The sequence below is a fragment of the Phocoena sinus genome, chromosome 9, assembly GCF_008692025.1.
Source record: "Phocoena sinus isolate mPhoSin1 chromosome 9, mPhoSin1.pri, whole genome shotgun sequence".
Classification (NCBI taxonomy): Eukaryota; Metazoa; Chordata; class Mammalia; order Artiodactyla; family Phocoenidae; genus Phocoena; species Phocoena sinus.
This window is the reverse complement of record NC_045771.1, coordinates 97,401,096-97,420,556: the sequence shown is the minus strand read 5'-3', so window position 1 is coordinate 97,420,556 and position 19,461 is coordinate 97,401,096. Positions and strand designations below refer to the sequence as shown.

Sequence of the window (19,461 nt, the reverse complement as noted above, 5' to 3'; positions counted from 1 at the left end):
GTGGTGCCAGGAGGCCCTGAGTGGAACTTAATGCCTTTACCCCAAAGCTGCTCCTCTCTTGTGTCTTCCCCCAACCCTGCCCCCTCAGCAGGAGTGGTCATGCAGCCCTGCCCCCACCCCCACCCCTACTCACTTCTCCCTGGCAATGGCCGCCAAGTCCTGATGCCAGATGGGTACCTTCTAGCCCCCTGCCAATAATGGTAGCTATTATTAATACTATTAACATTAACACCATGAAGAAGGTGAGATGTGCAGTTTCCACAGTGTGGCCCCTAGCAGCTTCTCTTGGGAGTTGAGAGAAAGGGGAAGCTGAGGAGGGTTCAGGAGACCCTGGGTCCTAGGGTAGGACCAGAGTCAACATGGCCGCCCTGCAGAACCCTGGGCAGAAAGCCCTGGGCACCAGCCATTTTGATAGAGACTCAGCCAGGTAGGAGCAAGGGAGCTGTGGTGGTGTGAGGGGCAACCTGCCTGGGAACCGACCGCAGTCGGGGCTGCTTTGGAGCCTGTGCACACTGACTGCTATGAGGGTCCAGGCCCACCAGCCAGTCTGCTGAGACCCCAGCTGAGGTCCTGCCTTCCAGCTGTATGGAGAGGGCTTCTGTAGTCACCTTTCTGAAGGAGAAGGAGCCTCCTCCTCTTGTGACTGTCCTATATGAGAGCCCTCAAACCCTAGTGGCCTGCCAGGCTTGGGGGCATGCCGTGCAGGAGGGTCAGGGACCGGGGAAGGGGCAGGAGGGCTGTGTCCATGGTGTGAAGCTTCTGATCCACCAGGAAGGCCAGGTGCAGGCAGCAGCTGGTGGAGGCCAAGGCACCCTGGGCTGGGGCCTGGGCAGGAGTGAGCCCAGTACACTCTGCTGGCCTCCTGGCAGAGTCTACCCGCCCCCTCTTCCACCCACTGTCCTCAGGACCCCTGGGTGGAGGGAGCCCAGAAACCTGGGAGACCCCTATGTGATGACTGCCAGAGCAGGAGACCCTGCACACGGGGGTTGGGGGCACCTCAGAAGAGGGCTGGGGGGAGTCCTGGCAGGATGAGGGAACGTGGCCCTCTGGGGAGAGTTTAAAGTGTTACCTCCCCTCTGCTACCCGAGACCCACGTTTCCGGGGTGTGCGAGGAGGCAGCACGCTCAGAGGTAGGCGTTGCTTCCCTGGGGCTAAGGCCTGTGATCTTAAAGTTCTGTTTCCATCATTTGGACCCTTTCCGGGTGGCGCGGCACGACCGGCTGGATCACTTGCCCCTACGCCTTGGGGGGGCTGGGCTGCCCCCAACCCTTACCGCTGTCGACCCTACAGCTCAGAGCCCAGTGTCCTCATTCGCAAAGAGGTGACCATGTGCCCGCATACGGAGGGCCACGGCTACACTAGCACTTGAGTCACCCTGGCTGTTGGCCGCCTGGCCGTGGCCTGACACCTCTGAGGGAGCGCATGCCTGCAGTGCCCCATAATTACGGTGGCTGTGTGCAAACTGCATTATATTTGGCTCCCCCCACGCACGAGGCTCTTGTCTCCACGGAGCTCTCCCTCCCCACGTGTCACGTGGCCCGGCATCTCCATCCCCTCCTCCGCGTATCTGCCAGGCCAGTCCCAGTTGGGGGTGATTTGGGTTGCTTCCAGTTTTCTGGGTTATAAATAGCACTGCTATGCATGTCTTTATTACAAATCCTTCTTTCCTCCCAAACCCTGAATAACCGGTGCCCCGCGAGTGCATCCTTCCAAACCCTCCTTGCTTCCCGGCGCGTCCCACCTGCGCCACGTAGACCCTCGCTATGGACGGTCGCCTGGCAAGTGGACAAAAAGGCACCAGGGGCAGGAATGCAGCCCCTTCCAGGTTCATGGGCATAAACAAACCAAACAAAAACTAAAGGAAGGAGCACCCAGTACTTCCTGATGTTTTAGTCCTTTAAATTTAGAACAAGCTCCTCGTGCACCTGGGCAGAGGCTGTCAGGTGCCCTGGGCCCTGGTCATTTCCTGGTCAGGGCTGTTGGGTTTGTTTACTTACCTTTTTTTTTTTTTTTCTTTTTCATATTCTCATTGACTTTTAAAAATAGTACAAATATAATAAGTGAAAACATTCTTATTGTGCAAAGTTCACCATAGTTTTTGCATTTCTTCTATGGTATTTTAGTTTTTTTTGAGTCTCTATGAGTCATTTGTATTTTCGTAGAAAATTTTCCATTTCAACTACGTTTTTCCAATTTATTGGTGAAGTTCTGTGCATAGTGTTCTTTTGTAACCTTTATCTCTTTATTTCATTTTTGTCCCCCATTTTAACCTTTTTGGACTTATTTTTGTTATTGACCAGACATCAAAAATTTGTCTATTTTACTATGAAAAATTTTTTCAAAGACCCAGCTTTTGGTATTACTGGTTAGTTTTACTACTGGTTGTTTTTTATTTCACTAGTTTCTGTTTGGCATTATCAGACTCCTCCCTTTACCTTTCTTGAGGTTGTCATTCTTTTCCAGTGTCTTCGGCTGTAAATCTTAGTTTATTCTCAATCTCGCTTGTTTTCTAGTAAGTCAAGCTGGCTTATCTCCCTGAACACTGCTTGGCTGCATCTCACAGCGTGTGAGGCATGGTGGTCACTTGTGTCCGTTTATAAGTTTCATTTTTGTAGTTTCTGTAGTTTCTAATTTAAATTTCCTGCTGAGTGGATGTAATTGGCTTCCTGTAGTTATTTGTTTTTAATGTTATTGCGCTGTTGTCACTGATTCCTGCTTTTGTAGAAATTTTTGAGACCCTCCTTTGTCTGCTACTTGGCCAATCGCTGGGACTGTTCCATGTGACTAGAAGAACATGGTTCTCCACACGTGATACCAACATTTTGTGTAATTTCATGGTTACCAAAGAGGAAAGTGGGGAGAGATAAATTAGGAGTTTGGGATTAACATAAACACACTATTGTATATATATATCAGATAACCAACAAGGACCTATACTGTATAGCACAGAGAACTATGCTCAATATTTTGTAGTAAGCTATAAGGGAAAAAAATCTGAAAAAATACATACATACATAATATATATCTGTGTGTGTATATATATATATATATAAAACTAAATCACTTTGCTGTACACCTGAAACTAACACAATATTGTAAATCAACTATACTTCAATAAAAATAATCAATCAATACTATTATAAAGCTAAAAAACTTTTAGGGGTAATTTACATACATAATGACATGTCACACATGTAAATTACATTCACATAAAAATGCACTGATTTTAAGTGTACAGTTTGCTACATTTTTGACAATGTATATACACTTGTGTAATCACAAAGAAATACAGACCAGTTCTACCACCCCAGGGACTTCCCTCGGGCTGCTGGGAGTCAATCCCCACATTGCCTGAGCAGTGCAGCTGCTTTTCTGATTTTTATAACCATGGATTAGTTCTAGAATTTTGTAGAAATTGTATCCTGCAGTATGTGTTCTTTGTGTCTGGCTTCTTTTGTTCAACTTTAGTTCCAAGAGATTCACCCATGTTGTCAAGTGTATCAGTAGTTGTTCTTATTTACATACACTGATTTGTTTACCCTGCCCTCCCATGTGTGGACATTTACGTTGCTTCCAGTTTCAGCTACTATGAATAGAGCTGCTATAAACATTGCTGTACAAATTCCGTTGTTTTTCTTTTGACATACAATTTTTTTCTTTTGCGTAAATACCTGAGTGGAATTAGTGGGTCACAGGGAAGGTATTTGTTTAGCTTTGTAAGAAATGGCCGAACAGCTCTCCAAAGTGGCCGTCTCTAATTTCTGCCCATTTTCCTTTATAGTGCTTTGCGTCTGTTAACAATAGCAAATCCTAACAGCTATTAGGTATTAGCTCCTGTCACAAAGCAGAGACTCCCAATTGGGATCAGAATTAGATCCCCGAGCTGGTGTGTACTCAGGCCCTTGCTCTTTCTGTAGCAGTGGGCTCTGCAGACATTGGCTCCTTAGGACTGACACCTGGAGAACTGGTGGGCTATGCTCACGGGTAAGGTGGCAGGGACCACCGCTTGTCCCCCCTCCAAGATGCCTTCTCCCCTCTTCTACAGTGACAGATCCCCACATTTTAGCTGGGTCAAGACCTTTTCCCCAGCATCCTTTGCAGCTAAATGAAGTCGTGTGATAGATTCTGGCCAACGGGTCATCATGGGGAGGGTCATGTGGCCAAAGCTGACAAGGGCACTCTGTCCATCCTCCCTTTTGCTATCTGGCCACTAGGAACACGGATTTGATGGTTGGGTCTCCATGTTGGGGTCCCGGGAAGAGGGCCTGCCCCTAGTGGTGGAGCAGAGCCGTAGGCAGCTGGGTCCCTGAAGGCTACATGGAGCCGAGCAGCCATGTGATCACCAGGGGTGCCACCTCTGGGTGCCTGGGGAGAAGGGAACAAACGTCTGTTTCAAGGCAGCCCCTAGCTGTTGTACACAGGTCCTCTGTATTGGTGCTGGGGATCCCAGGCCTGCAGCCACTTCAGCATACGCTTCAAGCATGTTGGTGGAGGGCGGGCAGGTGAGCACAGGAGGGACCTGAGTGCAGGGTCTCCTGACTCATGTCAGGAGGCAGTTTCCATATGACATTTCCTGTGTCCGTGGCGAGGGAGATACAAGCTGGGCATGGCTCCCTGGCCCCTCCTGGCCATGTGGGACCCTGGTGTCATGCTGCCTGCCCCGCTGGCCTGAGCAGCCCTGGTTGATGGAAACGCCTGTGTGAGCATGTGGGAGGGAGCATCGGCCAGCCAGAGGCCTGGGGTTGGCTCAGCAGGGGTCCCTGCACCCTGAGTGTGAATCTCCCAGATGGACCGTGCTGTCTACCTTGTGCTTGGATGTCTGGAGAGAAAGGAGGAGGGCTGGAGGGTTTGCGCCCTCATGTCCGTGGGCTGAGCCCTTGGACAGGCCAGGGGACACTGCCCATGTCCTACTGGTTAGCTTTATTACTCTGTTTGTTAGTCATTCAGGTGGCTCAGACTCCCTTGGAGGACTCAGGTACCAAGCAGAATGTACAGATGAACAAATGACAGATGTGGTGGTGCCTTTGCAGGCACTCTCTCCTCCGTCCTCTTCATTCCTTAAACACACCAGCTGGTTCTGGCCACAGGGCCGTTGCATGGCTGTTTTTTCTGCCTGAGATGCCCTTTCCCCCTATCTTAGTGTCTCTCTGCCATTCAGATCTCAGCTTAAATGATGTCACCTCCTCAGAGAGGACTTTCCTGGGCACCCACTCTGAAGTTGTCACCCTGTCACCCTCTTTGCTTTAAATCTGGGTAGAGCAAATATCACTACCCAATGTTTTCTTGTTTGTTCCTTGTTGGTATTGGGTGTAAGCCCTGTGAAGGTGGCAACCTTGCCCATCTTGTTCCCTGGTGTGACACAGTGCCTGGGCAGAGCTGGACACAGTCGGCACACATTCACTTCATGCATGAGGCCAGTAGTCACCCTTGAGTAGAGTGTAGTGATTGAGGGCACCAACTATAAAGTCAGGCGACTTTGGAAGCCAGTACTGATTTTTGCCATAGATTAGCTGTGTGATCTCAGCCCTGTTACAGATCTGTGCCTTGGTTTCCTCATTTGTAAAAGGAGGCTAATGATAGTCCCTATCTTGCAAGGTTGCCGTAAGTTTATATGAAGTGGTGGATGTTGGACCTTTAGAAGAGTTTCCATAGTGTAGTGAGTACATTGTAACTTGTAGCTATGGCCTTCATCATCATCATCACCACCACCATCACCATCATTACCACAATTACCGCCATCACCACCACCATCACCATTACCACCACCACCACCACCATCACCACCATCATTCATCATCACTACTACTGCCTCCATCACCATCACCACCATCATCACCATCATTATCACCATCACCAACATCACCACCATCATTGTCACCATCGCCACCATCACTGCTACCATCACCATCCCCACAACTATCATCACCATCATCACCATCACCATCATCACCATCCCCACCACTACTACCATCATCTCCCCACATGCCTGCCATAGTGTCCTGCATGGGCTGCCATGTCAGGGCCAGGTGATTGGAGATTGATGAACTAGGGTCTTCCTGCTCTGGGGTACGGCAGCCTGCTCTTCCAGGCAGATGGCTAGGACTGGGAGAGGTGGTGGCAGTGACATCCCTCCCATGACAGCAACCCCTGGAGGCAAGGGGGATAGGGGAGGCCGTGGCTTTCCTGTGAGAATGAGCCCCATGTGCAGCACTTTTGGCTCTGCAGATGTGATGCTTGCTGCCATGGTGACCGTCCTAACAATAACCTCCCAGAACTGATATTCCCCACATCCATCCCAGCTGCCACCTGGGAGAGAGAGCCCTCCTCACTGACGAGAACCAGCTAGAAAGGATAAGGTGGGAGGTGGAGATGACGTGGAGGTGCGGGTAGAAGAGGGCCCTTCTTGCAAGAGGGGTGAGAGGCCAAAGCCAGATGAGAGGGCTTCTGGGGTCTGGAACTCCAGAAAGCATCATGGCTGGTAGCCCTTCTCCCTTCCAGCTTTTCCACTCTTCTGGGGAGGAACCCTCTGGGTCTGGAGGTGGGGAGTGGGTTGTCCTGTGAGTGGAGTTGAGCGGTTGGGCTGTATAGGCAGGGACCCTCTGGGTCCCTTTGGTAACTCAGTCATTCCTCACTGTGGTGCCCTGATCACCCTGCCCTCCCTGCTCTCCTCAGGGTCACTCGGTGTCATGCCTTTAATGTTCCAGCCCAGAGGAGGGGCTGCCCTGTCGACCTCAGGAGCTAACAGGAGTAGAACGGCGGCCTCAGATCACGCCCTTTTAGTGACCCTGACCTCATGTAAACTTGATCCTGGGCAGTCTCCCCACCCGGGGGAAGGGACCTCAAAACAGACACCCAGAGTGCTGTGTCCTTGCCCAGGCCTGTAGGACGCCGTGCATGTGTGTGAGTGTGCATTGAGTATATATATGTGTGTGTATGTGAGTGTGCGAGTGTATGTTTGAGTGTGTGTGCATATGTGTACGGTATATGAGTGTATGTGAGTGTGGGTTGTGTATGTGTGTGTATTGTGTGTGTATGTGTGTGAGCGTGTCTTTGTGTTTGTATGTGTGTGTGTGAAAATAAAAAAGAGGCTTAATGGGGCAGTAAGGTTTGAGTCCCAGCCACTTCTTGGCTGTGTGACATTGGGCAAGTTGCTTCACCTCTCTGTCTCTCCGCTGTCCCCCCTACTAATGTGGGGATCATAATAGTATATGTCTCCTAGGACTGTTTGAGAATTAAATGAGATAATACATGTAGAATGCATATAAGCAAATCAGTGTCTGCTGTCATGGTGATTTTAATGCCACTTGATCATTGCATGGCCTCACACTGGAAGGAGCACGTGTGACCCTGTCAGCGCACAGGGTCTGCTTGTAGCCTGGACAGAGCCTGGTTTACTGGGGGGTGCAATTTTGTTTTGTTTGCTTGCCAATTGTATTCTACTGTGTGGGACTGTCTCCTTCTCCTTCCGCTGCAGATGGCCCAGCATGTGTGGGGAGAGGCTCCTGTGGGGCAGAACACAACCGCAAGAGCAAGCCTCTGTTGGTGAGTGAGGGGCCTCCAGTCCTCCCCTGGCTGCCCCAGGAAAGGTAGGCGCCTGCCCATGAAGAGGCACCTGGGGTGCTCTGGTTCCAGCACTGAGCCCTGAAGGCGGTCTCCCCCTCTGCCCTGCCCTGCAGAGGTCAAGGCCACATCCTCCACAGGGCCCCCTCTGCCCCCAGTCCGGGTCCGGCCTTTACCCCAAGTGTTCCTTGGCCTCCAGCTGTCTCTTGGGTGCAGGCTGGGTCTGCAGAACCACCCAGTACAGGGACTGGTCACCACCTGGTCTGCTCACCTGCCTGACAGCCGTGTGCCAAAGGCATCCTGGTCGGGGGGGCCCTGGGTCCATCCCCACCACCCACTCCTGCCTTGGAATCCCTGCATTAGATCTTTTATCCAGGAAATATTTATTGTGGCTTCTGGGACCAGCCCCGGGCCAGCCACCAAGGTGAGAGAGATGAGCAGGACAGGCCCAGACGCTCTGCCTGGGGAGCCCACGGTGCAGCAAGTGGTTCCTGTCAGGGCCTGCTGAACCGCTCAAATCCGGAGCTGGCTGCTGCTGGAGACTGCATGTCCTCAGGGCCTCCGCAGCACGGACCCCGGCCCTTTCCTCTCTGAGGACCATGGGGCTGCTGAGCCCAGTGGGTTGTCTTCACTGGATCTGAAGTCCCGGCTCTGGATGGCAGCCTAGGTGTGGCCCTGGGAGGGGCTCTTCTGTGGGGCATGGGGTCGGCCCAGCCTTGCCTGCCCCTCCCCCCCGCTCACCCCTCCTCCTCTCCTGGGCCACTTTCAAGATGGACCCGCTTCTTCCAGGCCCGAGCTGGAAGCAGGCAGGTGGACTAGGCCTGGGAGAGGGAAAATGTGTGCCCCTACCTGGGCAGGGGGGCTGAGAGCTCTCAGGACCCCAAGATGCAGACGGAGCAGCCACTGTTTCCCTGATTCGACACTGTGCCTGAACTGGCAATGTCTGTTCCTGGGACCTCTGTTCCAGACACCCCAGTGTCCAGTGCTAGGAGGAGGGAGGGAGGGAGGGAGGGGCTAGGACCATGGGGGAGGGGGTAGCTTTCACCCCTTCATCTCCCACTCCCAGTGTCCCCAGGGTGCAGGCCTGGTCTGGGAGGCTCCTGGGCAGCTCTGCCAGGGGGCTGCACTGTGCGGTGTGTAGAGTGGTGGACACCCGGGCAGGAGGGGTCCTGTAGCATCTCCTCCTGGGGGTGTGAGGAATGAGTCTGTGGAGGGAGGGCTCCCCCCTCCCCCATGTGCACCTGAGGCCCCTCCTGAGGTCCAGGTCAAGGCTGGCCTTCAGGGGAGAGGGGGCTGGGTTCACTGTGTGCAGTCTCGTGTGTGTGTGTGTGTGTGTGTGTGTGTGTGTGTGTGTGTGTGTGTGTGGCGTGCAGGGAGTCGCCAGGAGGCAGCGGAGAAGCAGGCTCAGGGAGCCAGCGGTTCCCTGTGTGCTTCGTCCCAGGCGCATGGCCGCGGGTGCTGGTGCCAGCGCAGCATGTGCAGGGCCAGGGCGCGAGTGCGAATTCTGGGAGCAGGAGTGGGTGCGAGAGCGTGTGCAGGGCGCGGGCGCTGCTGTAGGTGCAGGGCTCAGGTGCGTGTGCGGGTGCGAGTGTAGGGCGCGATTGCGGGTGCGGGGAGCGTGCAGGGGGCGGCGGGAGGGGCGGGCGCGGCGGCGGCAGTGACAGCGTCGCCCGCGCTCCCCGCGCGTAGGTGTGCGGCGCGCTCCTGGCGGGCACGGAGCGCGCAGATCTCGCGTGCGCTCGCCGCCCGGCGCAGCCCAGCCCGGCCCCCGCTCGGCGCCGCGAGCCGAGGTGTCGCCCGCGCCCGCTCCCGTGTCGCCGCCGTGCCCGCGAGCGGGAGCCGGAGTCGCCGCCGCCCGAGCGCAGCAGAGCGCACGCCAAGCCCGTCCGTCGCCGCCATGGCCACCACGGTGACTTGCACCCGCTTCACCGACGAGTACCAGCTCTACGAGGATATTGGCAAGTAAGAGCCGCGGCGCGTGCGGGCTGGGCCGGGGACCCCGGAGGGCGCCGCGCTCCGAGGGCCGGGACCCTGGAGACCCAGATCCTCTGCGCCGCCGGCTCCGGGTGCACTGCGGCCCCGCGCGACCCCGGCTCCTCCCGGCTCCGAGCCCGGAGCGCACGGCCTCGCGCGGCCCCGACCCCCGGGCCCCCGGGGCCCGGCCGCCGGACCTCGGCGCGCGCGGCCCTACCGGGCCCTGTCCAGCGCGACCGCCCGGCCGGAGGCCCCGGCTCGAGGCGCGGGGCTCGGTGCAGCGGGGGCGGCAGCAGGTGTCCCCGGAGCGCCCGGCAGACGTGACGCATTTGGCGGCCGGAGGTCGGAGAGGAGCGGCGCGCGGGGGTGGCCGCGGGGCCTGGAGCGCGGGGGAGGGGGCGGACCTAGCCGAGAGGGTCGTCCCGGCGCGAGCCGCGCTGTCCCCACCCCCAACAAGCGGCTGGGCGCGGGGGCGGCGGGACTTGCTCTGCGCCTGCTTCTCCGCGTGGCTCCATCCGCGCGGGGGGTGCCAGCTGCGCTCCGCGCCGCGTGGGAACAGCCTCTGCTGTGGGTGCCTAGGGGAATCGGGGTTCTGGAGGATTTTCCCCCAGATCCTTCTGGAAAGGGGAGTCTGGAGTGCTGGGGGCTGAGGTCAGGGAGCTTGGATCAGGTCACCGGGGTGAAGATGAGGGGGTGAGGTGGGAGCCTGATGAGCTTCGGGGTCATGGAGGCAGGTGGGGGCTGGATTCTGGAGAGTTGTTTGCGGGGAGGTGATGGGAGGGACTTTGAAAGCTCGTTTCAGGTAGGGCCTCACCGGGGAACAGGTGGCTCCTGGGCTTTGCTCGCCAGCAGGAGCCGTGTAGGGCCCTAGACCTGCCTCTGCCTCCGGGCTCTACCCCGAAGCGGGTCGGCGGCTCCTCTCTGGCCTGCGGGTCTCCACTCTGTGCATCAGGGTGGCTGCACCTGGCATCTCCACGTCTGGCTCCAGAACTCCTGAAGCCCTGGCTCCAGCCCGGCGCGGCCAGAGCCCCGTTCTCCTCCGTCCTCCTCCAGCCCACCCCGTGGAAGGGGCGCTGGCGAGGTTTCCTCTTACGTGTCCAGCGGCAGATCTTTTTTTTCCTTTTATTAAGAAACGTCTGTGGTGATACCTTGTGTTGGCAAGGGAAGCTGATCACTGATAATTGTGGGCGCGAGCTGGGAGGAGTGCGGGGGGTGTGAATTCCCCAAGCCTCCCTGCACGTGGGGGACGATGCCAGTTAGGCCTGGGGGCTGCTGAGGGAGTGGGGTGGAGTGGAGAAAGCCCGTGGCAGGGTGCGGGCAAGGCTGGGCCCTGGGGACCCCAAAATTCGCTTCCCTCAGGTGGGGCCTGGTTGAGTGCCTGTCCCCAAGGCAGGGGGACCTGGAGAGCAGAGAAGGGATCCAGCACACAAACTGTGTGCATCCCGGAGGCCCTGAGGAGGCTTCCGGGGCATGTCTGGGAGCAGGCCTGTGAGGACAGGGCGACGGGCTGGTGGTCCTCGGGTGGTTGTCCGAGGCAGAGGGCGGCAGTGGGGGGAAGGTTACCCCGTTCTAGGGGACCTTCTTGTCGTTTTTCTGCTTGTGCCCAGGCCCTCCCACCAGGCACCCCCGGGCCCTTTGGCAGAAATGCCTCTTCCCGTTCACCCCGTCTCCTCAACCTGAAGCTGGCTCTGCTGACCTCTCCTTCACTTTTCTGTGAATCTCCCTGGGCCAGCGGCCCTGTAGGGTGGTCAGATCAACCTCGGGCCTCTGGTTGCAGCAGCAGCGACTGGTTATTCTCATCGCTGCCGTCCACACCCACACTGGGGGATGGAGGTCCTTGGGGCTGCCCTCGGGGAGGCCGGGAGGGGTGGTGGACCCTGCAGTGGAGGCCAGGCTCCTCGGGAAGGGAGCTGGGGGCCTGGGGTGGGAGTGGGTGAGGAAGCCTAGCTGTCCAGGGGGCCCAGGGGCCTGGGAGAGGAGGGGAAGACACCCCACCAGCTGGGCCAGCCCAGCACCCCTTGGCGGCGCCCCCAGGCACCAGGCCCAGTGCGGGAAGCCCAGGGGCCTGTCACAGCCCTGCTGGGGCGTCCTGGGGCGGGGGAGGAGGCTGGGCCAGTGCAGGGTGAGCTGCAGCGGGGCAGGTGGTCAGGAGGGAGGGTCGGGCACTGAGGCCAGCGTCTCTGCCCGGGGCTAGGGTCCGCAGTGGCCATGTCGGTGGTTGTTGACAGTGCCTGGCCGGCCTGAGGCACAGTTGGTGTTGCTTCCCGGCCCAGGTGGATGCGTCCAAGTTTATTTAAAGCTGCAGCCCCTGGCACCAGTCAGGCAACACTAAACTCCCTGCCTGGGAAGGGCCGGGCCGCAGGCCCACAGCTGCTCTCATGATGCGGTCACCAGCCTCACCCTTCCCTGCCCTGTCCCCTTCTCCACCTGTCCCACCCTCGCCACTGCTGCCTCTGCACGGGATCGTTCCCTGGCGACCCGGGCATTGGGTCCGAGGGCCAGGAGCAGCTCATTTCTGGGGCTCTGCCCTTCCTTGCCTGGCTGGGGCAGGGCTCCCCGACACCAGCCTGGAAGCCTAAGTCCTGGTTCAAGAGTCACCTTGAGCCCCGGACAGTCACGGGTCAGGGCGGTGAAGCCCTCGGCCCAACACGGACCGGCCAGCAACATGGCTTAAAATGTCTCCATATTGGATAGATTTTTTTAACTGGAAAAAAACTTCCAGGAGTGATAAAACAAACACTTGTGTCTCTTCTACCCGGAATTGGAAACTGTTCCTCTTTTGTCATTTTGGCTTTAAGTCCTTTATTTTAAATCGTAAGAAATAAAGCGTTACAAAGAAATGTTAAGTAACCATTCTCCAAACTGACTGTCATGCATTTGGAATTTATCCTGCCAGACTCTTTTTGCTTCGTTTACGCACAGATAGAAGGATGGCCAACTAATATATAGGATTCTTTGGTGTTTTTTCTTTAAACTTGGACACATTCTGACCTTTCACTGCTGCTTGTGTGTAGTGACCGTAGTATCTGTAGTACGTCACGCTCCCTTCCTCATGGCAGTCTCGGTGTTCCCAGAGTTTCTCTTTTCCACTCCTGCAGCGGGTTTGCTGGCGTGCAGGTATGAGGGTTTCTCTAGGGTTTGTCCCCCCTGGTGGGGTTGCCAGCGGGGGTCCGGGTGTTCTCTGCGGCCGCCCTGGGCCCACTCCCTCCGGCCCCCTCCCCGGGCTCGGTGCCAACCTGATTTGTCGGGCTGTTTGTTGGGTAGGAAGCAGTCTTGTATTTTGTGTTCAGGCTCCCGAAGCTTCCACTTTGGGGAGTCATCCCCTTTAAAATATGAGTGGTTCCCCGCCGGGGAGAAAGCAGCTCCCACATGGCTTTGGATATAATTCAGGGGTTCATGGACCCCTCCCCTTGGGGGAAGGTTGTAACAACCCCTAAGGGGCGCATCACTTGGAACATTTGATTTTATTTGATTTGAGTTGCCGGGGAATCCCCCCTCTCCTCTCCCCCCCATTTTATAGGCATAGAACTGCAGCTCAGGGTGGATGGGCAACTTGCCCTGGCAGCCGGGAAGGCCCCCATCTCCAACCCAGGGCACCCCTGTCCCTCCCAGCTTCCCCCGAAGCTCAGCTAGGCCCCGAGCTGACCTTGGTACGTCCTTGGTTCCATCCAGCGTGCCCCAGTCGGGGGACAGCAGGTCCTGTCCTGGGCTGTGACCCCTCGCCAGGAGGATAACCATCGGCTTTCTCGGCGTCCTCTCAACTAGCAAGCGGCCTGCTAAGTAGTTAATAGATAAACTCAGGAAATTCAGAGCAAATCGACTGTGAGCCTCCTGAGCTCCGAAGCCTGGTTGCCAGGAAAGACAGGACTCAGGTGGGGGAGGAATCACCGTGTTTGCTTTCTCCGCTCTCGGGCACACTGGGTGCTTCCTGCCCCAGGGCCTTTGCCGGCGCTGTTCCCTCCTCCTCCGATGGCCACACAGGTCATCCCCCTGGCTGCTCAGGGAGGTCCCCGTGCCCCTTTCCCGCCTCCCGCCCCACTCAACCTCTCCCCACTTCTGTCTTCCCCTGTCACTTGGCACCATCTGACACCAAGGTGTGGGGCAGGTCCTGCCCACAGTGGGGTCTCCTGCACGTGCGAGGAAGGGGTGAGTGAACCCGGTGGCCTCTGTCTCCTAGGCTGGCCCCCAGCGCTGGAGTCTGGGTGCCTAATGTAGGGTATTTAGAGAAGAAGTCGCACATGTTGAGGCTGCTGTGAGATGCACATGAAGGTGAGGCTAGTTTAGTTACTATTGAACGGTATTTTTATACCATAACCTACTTTGCTGAGAGCTAAGAATATATCTTGCGCTTGCGACTTGCACTCTTTCTCTGCTGGTAACAGTTAAACGGTGCTTATTACATTAAGCTGCTTGATCTGTGAAATAGGTACCGTGATCACTCCCAGTTTGCAGAAGAGGTGCCAGAAGCTCAGAGAAGCTCCACACGGGGCCTGAGTTTGAATCCAGGCAGTTGACTCTGGAATCCATCTTCTGCTTCTCTCAGAAGCTCATGACCCTACCCCATTCTGTGTTTTTAAAATACTGTTATTCCACTGGCCGACTCATGGCCCGCTTGTGGTCTCCTCTGACCCTGGGCTCCTCAGGGCCTCACCTGTCCCTAGCAGGCTGCTCACCAAGCCTTCTTTGTGCTTTTCCAGCACAAAGGCACTGCCCTACGGTTCCTTTTTGTAAAAACGTCATTTCCTTCGGTCGTCCCTCTGTGACAACCAACGCTGCCCCCATTTGAGGCCGGCAAGGCTTAAAATTTTATTTTATTGATTAAACAGACAACAAGGATAGTATCTTATAAAGAAAAACCAATATGTAAGTATGTGCAGCAAATGTGACTCTTCCACACTCGAGTCTCCTCATCCCGCAGAGGAACCTGGCCTGTCCATTTTAATGTCAGTATAAGGATATATGTGTGTGTATATATAGACGCAGGTATGTATATTCACACATATACACGTCACACATACGTATGGTTTTAAAAACATGGACGCAGCCGCCGTATATGTGATTCTGCAGTTCGTTTGCCTCTAACACTTTTTCATGGTGATCCCTCCATGTCAGAGGGACTTTTCTTACAGCTAAGTGCCTGCCAGTTCTCTTAGAAGCAGAGATGGGTGTATAGGTGGTGGCCATATTTTTAAAACCAAAAATGGGTCCCCCTTCTCTGACAAGCACGACAGAGGGAAGAGAGGATGCTGTGTTTGAAATTGGGGCTCCCAGGGTTATCAGGAATGCATGACCGTAGTGGATGAAGGAACACTTTTGTTCTTGGTGGGGCCCGGGTGTGGGACACAGAGGTCTTGTTCAAAAAGAAGCCAAGAACGTATTCCTCTCCTTTTTTTAAAAAAAAAATTGGGGGGATCCCCCAAGAGCCTAGGGGAGAGAGACGCCATGTCGGATTTTCTTTCTTCTACTTAAAACGAAATTCTAGCAGAGATGGTTCCCTTAGAGAGCCCATACTGAGCTGCCTGGAATTTACCAAATGCTTTAATAAGAAAGACCAAGGGAAAAAAAAAGGAAAAAAAAAAGAAAAAGAAAGACCAAGGGGAGGCGACATGAACGGCGTCTGCTCCTTGGAAACATTTTGTCCCTCCCACTGCTCTCTGTGGCCACCTGGTCCAAGGCAAGAGATGTGGTCTTTCTGGAGATTTCAAATATATTTTTGACATGTTTAATTCCCCCTCTCTCCCTCCCCTCAAAATGGAATCTGATTTGGTTATTTTTAAAGCATCTTTCACAGCTGCAAGTCACTTTGTTAGTGTAGAAACGTAAAAATGCATTATGTATAACTTGGTTTTCCAAAAATTATCATATTGGCATGTTACATAGAAATATATATTTTATTCATGTAAGGATCTGAATCTATTTAAAATCTATTTAAAATGAAAACATCCTCGTGGTGCTCCTAGGTGCCTAACTTTCTGGTGGCCTTTATCTCCTAGGTTAGAGGGTCACCAGCTCGTTCAGTGGCCGCAGTTCCTGGTGGACATAGTTCTTTCTGCATTGACATAATGATCCTAAAATAACTGAAGTTATGATTCTTTGTTAAGCCAGATACAAGCATTTGTTGAATTCTGGAACAGATTGGCAATAGCCGGGCATAGATTTAAGAACATTTTTTTGGAGGACGCATAACCCACGCTGTTCTACGGGCCTAATTTGAGAACTACCACCTTTCCCCACTTTATGAGCAGCCGGTGGGCACTGGGGGGAAGAGATGCTGTGACCGTTACCATGAAACGGGAAGCGTGTCCTGTCCTCGGATGTAACAGGACGCCATGGCGTCGGGCACATCCAAGTTGGTGCCTGTTTGCAGCAAGGAGCCGGGGGGCAGCCCCTGCCTTCCTGTCACTCAGCCCACGCTGAATTCCAGGGCTTAGAACCATGCCCAGCCCACAGTAGGTGCCCAACAGAGTGGCTTCGTGTCACCCTCTAAAAGATGGGAGCCTTGTAGGTGGCTGGGGGCAGAAGGTGCTGGTGGTCTCGGAGGTCCTCGGAGATGCCCGGCCTGAATGGCCATCCGTCTTGTCACCTGATGAAGGGTGGTGTGACTTAGGTGCTGGCCACGGAGCTTGATGCCAAAGGGTTTGCAGCGTTCTGCCCGTCTCTTAATAAAGTTCTTCACGTGGCTTTTGATCTTGTACGTTGAGGTGCAGCCTGATTTTCAAAGCCGTTGGTTCAATCCAGGCCGTCTGTTAAGGGCTTTCTGGGTGAAGAACTCCGGTCTAGTTAGGAGCTGCACCTGCTGAAGGAGGCGATCAGGGCGGGGGATCCCAGCCCCCGGCTGCACCTGGCAGACCCCACCTCAGACCAGCTGCATCAGACACGAGGAGGACGCTGGTGATCCAGTGGGCAGCGCAGACACAGATCCTGCAGGGGCCTCTGTGCCCCAGGCCAGGCCCCCATGCCTGCTCCCTCTCTGGGCTCTGTGAGAGCCTCACCTGACCACATGTTTGGAATTTGCCTTCCTTTTTCTGAACACTCCACGAAATTACCCCCTGACCCTATCCAAGTCACCTGGAGCAGGCCTGTCCAGAAGAGACAAAACTTGAGCCACAGATGTCAGGCACAAGTGCAGTTCAGACTTCTCTAGTACTTACAAAAAAACTAAACGAAGAAACGGGTGAAAAGAACTTTAATAGTATATGTATTTAAGTCAGTTTATCCAAAATATTATTTCAACATGTAATCAGTACAAAAATTATTGTTCAGCTATTTTATGTTTTAAGAAGTGTTATGTTTTTGAAATCTGTTGTGTGTTTTACACATACGGTACATCTCAGTGTGGACCAGCCACGTTTCGGGTTCTTAGGGCTGCACGTAGGCAGTGGTTACTGTATTGGACAGCACACAACTAGAGTTTCAAGGTCATTTCTATTATTATTATTACTATTTGCAACTTTTCTGGTTTCTTTTGCTCTTCACACATTCAGCAAGTCTGCCTGCACACTGGTCATTTGCCAGGCATTTTCTAGGTGCTTAGGAAACAGTGAACAAAATCGAGGGTGCCAGCCCTCATGGAGCTTATACTGGTGGGAGAGGCAGGTAATAAACATTAAACAAATTATATGATCAGGTTCTTAGGTGATTAGTACTTCTGCTCTGGGAATAATTAAGGAAACTCACGAGTGCCATTTAGGAAGGCTGTAGTTATAAAAAGGGTGGTCAGGCCAAGGAAAAGGAGAGAAGCCTCAAATTGCTAAAATCAGGAATGAAAGGGGACATTACAACTAACGTTATAGAAATAAAAGACGATAAGGGAATTCTATGAACAATTGTGTGCCAAGTTAGAGATAACCTAGGTGAAACAGACCAATTCTTAGAAAGACACAAGCAATTGAAATTGACTCAAGAAGAAATAGAAGATCTGAAAAGACTTATAACAACTAAAGAGATGAATTAATAAATTAAAAGTTTTAAAATGTCCTACGAAGAAAAGTCCCTCAGGCCCAGATAACTTCACTGGTAAAGTCTATCAGACATTTAAAGAAGAATTAATACCAGTCCTTCAAAAATTTTTCCAAAAAATAGAAGAGGAGGGAATTCCCAGCTCATTCTGTGAAGCCAAGAACTACCCTGATACCAAAACCAGACAAAGACATCTGAAGAAAACTACAGACCAATATTCCTTATGAATATAGATGCAACATTCTCAACAGAATACTAGCAAAACGAAACTAGCAGCATATAAAAAGGGGTCATTATGAACAGGTAAGATTTATCCCAGGAATAAAAAGTTGTTTCAAGACACAAAATTCAATCAACGTGATATGCCGTCTTAACAGAATAAACAAAGAAACCATATGATCATTTCAATAGATGCAGGCAAAGCATTTGACAAAGTCTAGTACTCTTTGCTGCTAGAAACACTCAACAGACTAGGATTAGAAAGGAACTTCCTCAACTTGATAAAGTGCCTCTATGGAAACCCCACAGCTAACATATTTAATGGTGAAAAACTGAACGCTTTCTCCCTAAGACCAGGAGCAATCAAGTATGTCAGCTCTGTCCACTTCTATTCAACGCTATACAGGAGGTTCTAGCCAGGACACTTAGGCAAGAAAAAGAAAGAAAAGGCACCCAGGTAGGAGAGGAGTAGGTAAAACTGCCTCCATTTACAGATATCATGATCTTGTATAGAGAATATCCTAAGGAATCCCTGTAAAAGCTGTTAGAACTGAAAAATGAATTTAGCAGAATTGCAGGATACAAGATCAAGACACAAACGTCCATCATATTGCATTATACTAGCAATGCTCAATCCCAAAATCAAGTTAGGAAAAGCCATTTCATACAGTAGTCTAAAAGAATAAAACACATAGTAAGAAATTAACAAAAGGTAGTACAAGAGTTGAATGTTGAAAGCTACAAACTACTGTTGAAAAAAATGAAAGAAGAGCCAGATAAATGGAAAGACATTTTATGTTCATGGATCTTAAGACTTAATATCGTTAAAATGGCAGTACACTCCAAGTTGATCTACAAGTTCAGTGTAATACCTATCCAAATTACAGCTGCCATCATTTCTTTAGGCTGCACCAGGTCTTAGTTGTGGCATGTGGGGTCTTTTAGTTGCAGCATGCGGGCATCTAGTTCCTTGACCAGTGATCACACCTGGGCCCCCTGCATTGGGAGTGTGGAGTCTTACCGACCGGACTACCAGGGAAATCCCTCAGCTACCTTTCAAAAAAATAAATAAAAATAAAATTCATATGGAAATGCAAGGGACCCAGAAGAGCCAGACGGTCTTGAAAAAGAACAAAGTTGGAGGACTCAGACTTCCCAATTTCAAAACTAACTATACAGCTTCAGCAGTCAAGACAGAGTGGGTATTGTCCGCCATAAAGCTGGGCATAGTGTGGCAGGAGGATAAACACATAGATCAGTGGAATAGGATCGAGAGTCTAGAATAAACCCTTACATCAGTGGTCTGTTGATTTTTTTTTTGAAAAGGATGGTAAGACAATTCAACGGGGAAAGAATAAGGGGCCGTTCAACCAGTGGACAATTGCGTATCCGCCTGCAAAAGAATGAAGTTGGAACCCTACCTAACACCAGATACAAAAGTAGATATACTAGTGAACAGTAAGCACACAAGATGCTCAACATCGTTATCTCAAAATGGGTCATAGACCTAATTCTAGGAGCTAAAACCATAGAATTCTTAGAAGAAAACTTAGGAGTCTATCTTTGTGACCTTGGGTTTGGCAATGGTTTCTTAGGCGCAACACCATAAAGCACAAGCAACACAAGAAAAGTAAATACATTGGACTTAATTAACATTAAAAAGCTTTTGTGCTTTAATGGACACCATCAGGAAGGTGAAAAGACAACCCACGGAATGGGAGAAAATATTTGCAAAGCATATATCTGACA

General features: G+C 52.7%; 1 protein-coding gene across 1 annotated transcript in view; it reads left to right on the top strand.

The window, feature by feature from the left end:
• Positions 1–8,204: 8,204 nt before the first annotated feature.
• CAMK2B (calcium/calmodulin dependent protein kinase II beta) overlaps positions 8,205–19,461 on the top strand; it is a 96,019-nt gene continuing 84,762 nt past the window's right edge. The window contains exons 1-2 of the mRNA XM_032643632.1: positions 8,205–8,227; positions 9,250–9,522. Of these exons, the coding sequence (XP_032499523.1) occupies positions 9,458–9,522 (65 nt within the window). The 5' untranslated portion in view covers positions 8,205–8,227; positions 9,250–9,457. The remainder of the gene's footprint in view (positions 8,228–9,249; positions 9,523–19,461) is intronic.